Source organism: Macrosteles quadrilineatus, unplaced genomic scaffold (genome assembly GCF_028750875.1).
Source record: "Macrosteles quadrilineatus isolate MER2022 unplaced genomic scaffold, UCM_ALF_1.0 Scaffold_9__3_contigs__length_116548681, whole genome shotgun sequence".
Taxonomy (NCBI): Eukaryota; Metazoa; Arthropoda; class Insecta; order Hemiptera; family Cicadellidae; genus Macrosteles; species Macrosteles quadrilineatus.
The window spans coordinates 96,018,922-96,027,571 of record NW_026542602.1 but is presented as its reverse complement, the minus strand read 5'-3'; the positions used below and the strand labels follow the sequence as shown (position 1 = coordinate 96,027,571).

General features: G+C 35.1%; 1 protein-coding gene across 4 annotated transcripts in view; it reads left to right on the top strand.

The window, feature by feature from the left end:
• Nucleotides 1-477: 477 nt before the first annotated feature.
• LOC129002318 (WASH complex subunit 5-like) overlaps nucleotides 478-8,650 on the top strand; it is a 44,890-nt gene continuing 36,717 nt past the window's right edge. For all 4 annotated transcript variants that reach the window (XM_054430022.1, XM_054430021.1, XM_054430025.1 and 1 more), the window contains exons 1-7: nucleotides 478-886; nucleotides 2,778-2,880; nucleotides 3,390-3,581; nucleotides 4,444-4,544; nucleotides 4,972-5,082; nucleotides 5,687-5,912; nucleotides 6,913-7,053. In XM_054430022.1, coding sequence (XP_054285997.1) covers nucleotides 762-886; nucleotides 2,778-2,880; nucleotides 3,390-3,581; nucleotides 4,444-4,544; nucleotides 4,972-5,082; nucleotides 5,687-5,912; nucleotides 6,913-7,053 — 999 coding nt within the window. In that variant the 5' untranslated portion in view covers nucleotides 478-761. The remainder of the gene's footprint in view (nucleotides 887-2,777; nucleotides 2,881-3,389; nucleotides 3,582-4,443; nucleotides 4,545-4,971; nucleotides 5,083-5,686; nucleotides 5,913-6,912; nucleotides 7,054-8,650) is intronic.

Sequence of the window (8,650 nt, the reverse complement as noted above, 5' to 3'; positions counted from 1 at the left end):
CCCCAAACTGTCAAAGAAGAAATTTCAAGGTTAAGTTCCAAATACAGAAATTAGAGTACCATGCTAACTACCTTGCTTTAAATTTATTGGACTTAAGTTGACTTTTTTTTGTTAGGAATTTATGGACTTTGAAACTTTGTACCAAATATGCAAAGTTTGTGTGTTAGCTTTATTGTTGGATAAAGACTAATCTTGTATTTAAATTGTATCATATTTGCTTATTGTTCTATTTTGTTGAACAGATTGTAAATTAAACAAAATGTAAAAGAAATTCAAAGGCCCGGTCCAATATACCTTATTTGTGATCTAAAGAAAGTTGACATTGTGTGGCTACAAGGTATTTTAATGAAACCTAATTTTATAAAAGAAGAAGTAGCAGACGTCCTGTTCCTGAAGTCCAAACGTTTTTGGAATCCAATCCATTTTGGATATAAGTGTCAAGGTCAAGTGATCACTAACATTGTATTGTAAACAATCTAGCAAAAGCAAATTGGAGGACATTTAATTTTGTTGTTATATATATACAGCTTTTTTACCTGATTTTATCTGGTTATGAGCATGATTTTTATCATGGGCAGGATAGTGTTTAGGTTTAGATGCGGCACATATACCTAGCCTACATTCGTTTTGTAAAGTTATGTAATAGGTTAGGTCATACACTTTGAGTAAAGTCCTTCCTAATCTCTCGATGAACTGTGTGAATTAATAAGTAACATAAAGAATACATTTTTGTCGGACATAATTTATATTGTAACTTAATCATGGCAGATGATTTTCTAGCAGAGAACAACACTTGTGGGCAGGTATTGTTACACCTAGTATCTAGAGGCAATGCTATTATCGCAGAGCTCCTTCGACTGAAAGACTACATCCCCCCTGTATTCAAGTAAGTATTTGCTCTAAATTAACATCGCTTTAGACATTTTATTTAAATGGTGCTTGCCTAGGTTTAAGTAACAAGCTAATGTAATTTCTGTTATAGGCCTAGCCAATAAATAAAGCCGGGTTTACACTATGTAGCAAAGCCTGCTAGGATATAACTTTTGCTATAGGCCTACAAATAAGTTACAGACAATTTTAGTGATTGCGGTGCTCTTGCTTCCTAAAACTTATGCTATTGGTAGCACAACCTCATTTGCATTCTGTACCAAAATGTCGCGCCAAAGAGATTGTTTGTGGCAGCTATCACGGCAATTCTTAGGAAGTCAGAGGCAGTAGGTTTTAGCAAGTTTTAGGTTCGACCGCTTCTTGCTTTGAGAAACAACTTAAGTACAGTGTACAGTAGTACCTTATATTTATTACGGGACCTTAATGATGACGATCAATAATTCAAACGCGAAATAAGGCAATGGTAAGTTAGCTTCAAAAACATTTTACGTACCACATGACCACAACGCCAGTTGTCCACAGAACAGTTAAATTAAGTTGATAACTTAATTGCATCCCGATCCTACGCACTGTCACTTTCGAGTCCTTCCATTGTAAACAAAGATCGCTGAGCAAAAACGTCCGCACCCAGGAGGCTACAACTGTGAACTGATGACACAAAATAATGCTACATTTAACAGACGAAAAATATTGGTAAGTTATTGCTACATAGGCCTATAGCAATGTTAGATGTAGCACATAGGCTATATCTTTTGATCTAGAATTAAATTAGTAGTAGATAAATAGTAGATATGGCCTAGTACTAGTAGTTAATACTTATCTATAACTACCCTACTACTTATCTATAACTACCGGTACTGTTGTATTAATAGTCAAAGCTACTATAGCCTACTAATCTCAATGGTTTGTATTCAGATTGTTATATTGGTAATGTGTGCATGAATCTTTAACCCTTTGAGCCCTACGTATTATTATTTTACTCAGTTATTCCTTTTATGCGATTTTTCCTCCCATAGTTTAGGAAATATTTAAGTAGGTAGGCCTACATAAGTTCAAATTCTTACAAAACAAGGTTTTGAGTGGACGGACACATAAATAACATGTCGACGAACTTGAGTAGGTACAGCTATAGAGAAATGAGGTAAGTTGATGAAACACTCAACGGTACATTTATGTGGTGTCTAGCACTAAATGCTTGTGTCTAGGGCAAATTCCAACAAGCCTCCTGTACTACAAAACTCACAGAGGAGGAAAACCCTTTGCCCACTCAGACAAAAAAAAAAAAGAAAAAAAAAACCCAGGAAGAGAAAAAGCAAAACAAAGCAAAGCAGGGCGAAACCAAATCACAAACTGACAATTAGTGAAAACTCAAACAAGAAAGCTTCTGCTTCTACTTACAAAATGACTTTTAGGTTCAGGTGGGCACAAAACAGATATTTCCACCCGGATCTTCAACTCGAAGATGTTAACGGAAAAAATACCGGTACTTTCTCTATATACTGTATAAGCTGAAACAGTAAAAATATTGGAAATATTGAACCAAAAACCTCTGGACTACTTGATATGGACTGATGGTAAAGCTTTGCTGCTGACCAAGACTGATAATCAATTTGTTCAAATTTTCGACTGTCTTAAGGCTACTGACTAGTTACTAGCCCTTCAGCTGTAAAAATGTGGTTATTTGAAAATGTAAAATGAAGCTTGATTCAATTGCATTTGAAGAAGATGCATGTTTTATAGTACAAGTTATGGCTTTTTAGATTAATAACAAAGTTCATCTTATTTATCACATATAGGCTATTTTTTTTAAAGGTTATTATTTTTAAGTTCAAACTAATGCAAATTATTCAATTATATCAAACAATATCTAATAATGCTCATTGTTTTAGATTCGACACAAAACAAGACCAACAAAAGTACGCAGGTTTAATACTTGACTTTACCTACTTTAAGTCCCCAGAAGAATATGATAAAAAAATTGAGAGTAATGTAGTAAGTATTGCAAATTTAATTAATTGCTGTTAATCACTTTATTCCATTTAAGAAGTTTACTCTCATTAGCAAGATCTATGTAGATAAGTGTTATCAACTCAAGCTTCAAAGAATTGGGTTGCAATAGGAAACAAGAATTTATGTGGTTTCAGATAATTCTTAAATACAAATTGGAATCACTCTTGGTCTAGAAATGCTACATTTGAAAGGTATTTAGGCCTACATTTGATATTTCAATCTTAAGATACCATGTTTTATGTACACTCTATTTCCAAATTCTAGTTTTTGAATAGCAGGCAATTAGGCATATTGAAGCTGCTGTTAAGGTACACTTACATTACTTTAATGCAATAATAATCAAGAATGAAGTTCAACAGGACTTTTTACTTCTTAGTTTACCATCCAACACCTTGGCATTTTTCATTCCCCTCTCCAACCACTCCATAAATAAACAACCAAATACAAATAAAATATTTGGCATGTAGTGGCATGATTTGTGAATGCTTCAGGTAATGCAAGACTTGGATGAAGAATTGAGAGAGAACCATATTGACTTGCTGACTAGGTTCTATGTTGCATTTGAGAGCATTCACAAGTTTGCTGTGGACATCAACAGCTACGTTGAAGACTTGGAAGATGGAGTTTACATTCAGCAGACTCTAGAGAGTGTGTTCATAAGCGAGGATGGACGACAGCTATTGGTCAGTATTAATTTTGAATAAGTGACATTTCTATGAGCACGAGCCAGTGGCATACTGTCATAGTTGGGGGCTTGGGGTAGCTTAGATGAGGGGGCCCTTTACCCTACACACATGTAATATATAGGTATTTGTATAATTTTTAATGATGTATTTGTATTTGTTATATATTATGTTATACATCATAATATATATATACTTTACAATCTTGCACAATCTTTGGAGACGCTCTTGGCGATCGTGAGGATATAAGTTCGACTCGGAAAGTTGTCCCCTAATTTAAAAAAAATTATTAGCAAAATTTATTTTCTATGAGAAAAAACATTCTTTTGAGGCCCCATCCCAGGCCGAAGCCTCTACAATCGCTGCGCCGTGCTTGCCGTTAGGGGAATAAGGCCCAGATTTTGGAGCCTATGTTGGTGTGGGGCATGTGGGGGACCGCCTCATCCCCCGCCCACCCCTCGGTACGCCACTGGAACCTGCTGTAATTTACCGGTCTAATCCCTATTCTTGTTAACATAAAAAATTGTCTTGTTAGACAGCAGAATGTAATATATTGCCTATCAGATTGTAAGCAGTGTTAACACGAGACCTGTAGGGAGGCAGTGTCTGCCTACTGACCTAGTGTAAAAGTATGGCTTTAGATGAGTATTATATCTTTACACTTCGTTGCTAAGCCTCAATCTCATTCTTACCATTACCAGTACTGAGTAATTTAAATCAATGTAGTCACACCAATTGTTACGCTGATTAGATAATAATTAATTGTGATGCTGTATTAGCACCAGTTGTTTTAAACCCCTAAACTGACAGTATCTTAAACCTAAAGCATGTATGTGCTGATCTTTGAATTTTGTTTGTACAGTGTGAAGCAGTTTACTTGTTTGGAGTGATGCTGCTTGTGGTAGATCTACATATCCCCGGTGATGTGAGAGAGAGAATACTGGTGTCTTACTATAGATACAGGTAAGTAGAAAATACTTACTATCTCAAATAATTTCTATAAAATTTTTGAAAATTTGAATGAGCCTAAAAATTTGTTGTAGCCTACAAAGCGTAGATTTATAATCTTTCTTGCTTAGCTCGAGAGATAAGTCGGTTTTTGTTTCAAATAGATGGTTAGAGGTAGGCCTACATAAAAAAATTTATAAATGTTGGGCAACCATTAAAAACATCTTTTTGTAAATTGTAATGTCAATCTTTCAGTCAAGTTTAAAATGTGATGTACTGTTCCACCCTACAGTTAGTGTTGAAAGTTGTATAGGATTAAATATAACTTAAATAGACTGATTTTGTGTGTTTATTTACATATCTTAATCTTACGTGTTGCCAGATTAGATAATTTTATTAAGCCTAAACATGTGATGATATTTAATTTACCTAAATTTTTCAGTGCTCAGAGATCAAGTGCTGGCAGTAACGTAGATGACGTTTGCAAGCTACTTAGATCTACTGGACTCATCAGCGGAAAACGGCCAACAAACTATCCTGAAGATTATTTTCGGTCAGTAAAGGTTCATTTTCACCAGTTCCTTTGACTACTGTTACAGACTAATTGTGTTTGATAACCTTGTTCCTTTTGACCATTCTAATTATCATTTAAGAGTATCATCAAAAACTAGTGTATAACAAATCTTTTTCAAATCAACGTGATCAAAATAGTTAATTTGCCAAGCCTTTTTTCGATAGAGAAATTCTTTTACACAAATAATTATTACCCTGAACTCTTAACGCTTAACGCTCCACTAGTAGGCAGCCTGCATGACCAAGACTCATTTAAAAAAAAATCTTGAATATTTGCATATTGTTTAGTTTTGAAGTATTATTTACGTAAGTTTTTATACATTTGTGTAAGAGAATTCCATCTTACAATTTAAAATGTAAATATTAGGCCTATATGTTCAGTTTAGGCAAAAAATGTTTTAGGCCTATATGTTCAGTTTAGGCAAAAAATGTTTTATGTGCTTCATAAGATGATATATATTTAAGCATGATGTGATATTTGTGTCCTGACTTCTGACGTTGTCTATTTTATGTTGCTGAATGACAATAAAGACTATTATTATTATTATTACTACCATCATTCCGACCCGTGAATCATTTTGCAGACGCACACCATTGAAGGAGAGTCTGGTGGATGTAGTAATTGGACGGCTGCGGTCAGATGATGTGTACAACCAGATCGCTGCATACCCGTTTCCCGAGCACCGCAGCACGGCGCTGGCAGCACAGGCGGCCATGTTGTACGTGTGCCTGTTCTTCCAGCCGCAGACACTACACAGTCAGACAGCCAAGATGAGGAACATCGTAGACAAGTACTTCCCTGACAACTGGGTGAGTAAGATCTTGAAACGTAATGGAATATTGATTTATATTCATTTAGGCCACATCGTCTTGTGAAAAACTTGTTACGATTGACGGTGATTATGTCCCTGTGCCCACGGAGATGCCGCAATCGCTCGTGAAGATGATTGTTTGTTTTTAAAACAAAATATTGTAAAAAAAAACTTGGATTATTTTAAAGTAGGCCTACTAGTTGCTCTGCCCGTGCTTCGCTACGAGGTGAGAATACAGGAGAAAATAATTAGGTTTTTAAAAATCTACAGAAAATATTATAAATTCTAATATTTATTTGTATTCAACCAAATACTTGCTTTGTATTAAACCATGTGTTGTTTGTTTAAATTCAACTAAGAACATGTACACAGGATGCTAAATATCTTGACAGTTGACACTTGACAAATTCCACCACTGAAGTAAGATTTATTAAACAGCTGGGTTAGTAAATTTTCTTCATAAGAAATACGTTGGGATTTCGGTTGCCTGTGGGGCAAAGACCGAGGACTTTTATTACAGGAATTGGTGAAAGGGGGTGTCTACACAAAAATTACTTAATTTTGACACATCGTTTGTAAAGATCCGTCCATTATTAACGGAGGAGTAGTGTTTTGTAGAAATCACCTTCACGTATTATTTATAAGGATTGTCAACGGAAGTAGGCCTACTTGCCTAGTAATCACTAATCATTAAGGTTGATGTAATGATCCGATTGTTCCAATTAAATTCTTTATAACAGTGACCCAAAACTTGGTACTATGTATTTTAAGGTGAATGTGGATGCAGGCTGAAGTGAGTGAACCATCCCACAGTGAAGTGAGATGATCCGTGTGGCACTGTTATTGACTAATACCAGCTATTTCTTAGTCAAGTCGCCTGTCCTGCATAGCTGGGTCCAGAGCAAAGTTGGTAACTTAACATTATAACGGTTGAAGAATTTACTTAAATAAAAACACTTGTAGGCTACTTAAACTATTTCTTAGCATTGTATGTGTAGGTGGTGAGTGTGTACATGGGGATGACAGTAAACCTGGTAGACTCATGGGAGCCTTACAAAGCAGCCAAGACAGCCCTGGCCAACACCCTGGAGCCAGCCAACATAAAGGAGCAGTCTACCTACCACGCCAACAAACTGGTGGTGAGTCTTGGTTTAATCACCACAACTCAATATTACATTGCTATATATATTGTCAAAGAACAAAAGAAATACAGTAATATGCAGTGTAAAAGGAAAGAATACAATGTACTTGTCAGGCTAACAGATAAAACATCACAATTAACAATTAGCAACAAATCAATATAAACTATGAAAATTAACAATTAATAAATTACAACGACAAAGCATCACTGGATCAAAGCTAATAAATATTAAGTTAAAATTCATATGCAAAAAAATCATCAAGAGAATAAAACGCTTTATTTATAAATCAGGTTGACAGTTTTGATTTAAATGGTTGGATTTAAAGGTTTCTGATCTCTGGTGGCAATTTATTGAAACACTTTATCTGTAAATATTTGTGGCTGACTAATGTTTTCCACACTTTAGGAGAGGATGGGACGATATCTTGCTAATAAAACATTGCTTACAGTCATCTTGATAAGGTAAATATGGCCAAAATCCTTAATGCTTAAATTCTTTGCCCTGCAAAAACATAGATAGTACCTCTACTATTTCCCCAGAGCATTGTGGCATACAATTGGGAATGAAAATTGCTAAAATAAGTATTTAACAACGTATTTCTACAAACACATTGTTGTACATGTTGTAAACATGCCCTTGAAAGTTTTAAAACTACTGAGTTACTGTGACATTCCCATGTAAGCTTCTGATCTAAATTGACCTCCAGTAATTTAACAGGCTCACAATCTTCCTCTGAGTATATTTTTTTTTTCGAAGTAAAACAGATTGTTTCAGTCTTGTTGGCATTTACTGTGAGGCGGTTAGCATTATTTCTGTGTGAAGTGATAAATCAATCAGCTGTTTGCTATGATACTGCATTGGTTTTAATTAATACTAGTGAACCTGTGCGGCTCAATGCCCCGCAAAATAACATATGAATTTAGAAAACAAATTCATCGTGTTATATATTGACTCGACGTCGAAAATTAAATACAGTACGGTAATAATAAAGCCTTAAAGCGAAGCAGTCCAGCCATTTTCTAGCTGAATGTGTATTATATTTAGTAAATTAATAAGTGTTCAAGTTCAAGTATGTGTATTAAACCCATTAAATCAGAATTGATCATGATAGAATAATCTAGGTAAAAGTATTTTATTAGTATCAATCAACTCCAAGTAAACAAAAACAATTAACACATGATAATAAACTAAAATGACAATAGTCAGTAGAGCCAACCATTACATCTCCCTCTTTAAAGGTTGAGTTTCTGGGGAGGTTTTATAAGTCGTCTTGATCGGGTTGTTATGTTAGCAGAAGACATTCCAGAGGTGTTTGGAGGAACCGTTGAAAAGTTTGGCATGTCTTCATGATGATCCATCGGACCTCTTGTTAATGGTTGACTGTTACGGTTATCTGTTGAAAAGTTTGTTAAGCACATACCGTTGTCTTCCTCAGATCGATGATCCTTCTGACTACTTGTTGATGGTTGATGGTTGTAGCAATGATCCTTCTGACTATTTGTTGATGCTTGATGGTTGTGGTAACTTTCCTTTTGAATGTTTGGCATTGGTTGTAAGTGAAACCGGTTTCTTCGAACTATGGTTCCTTTGTCCG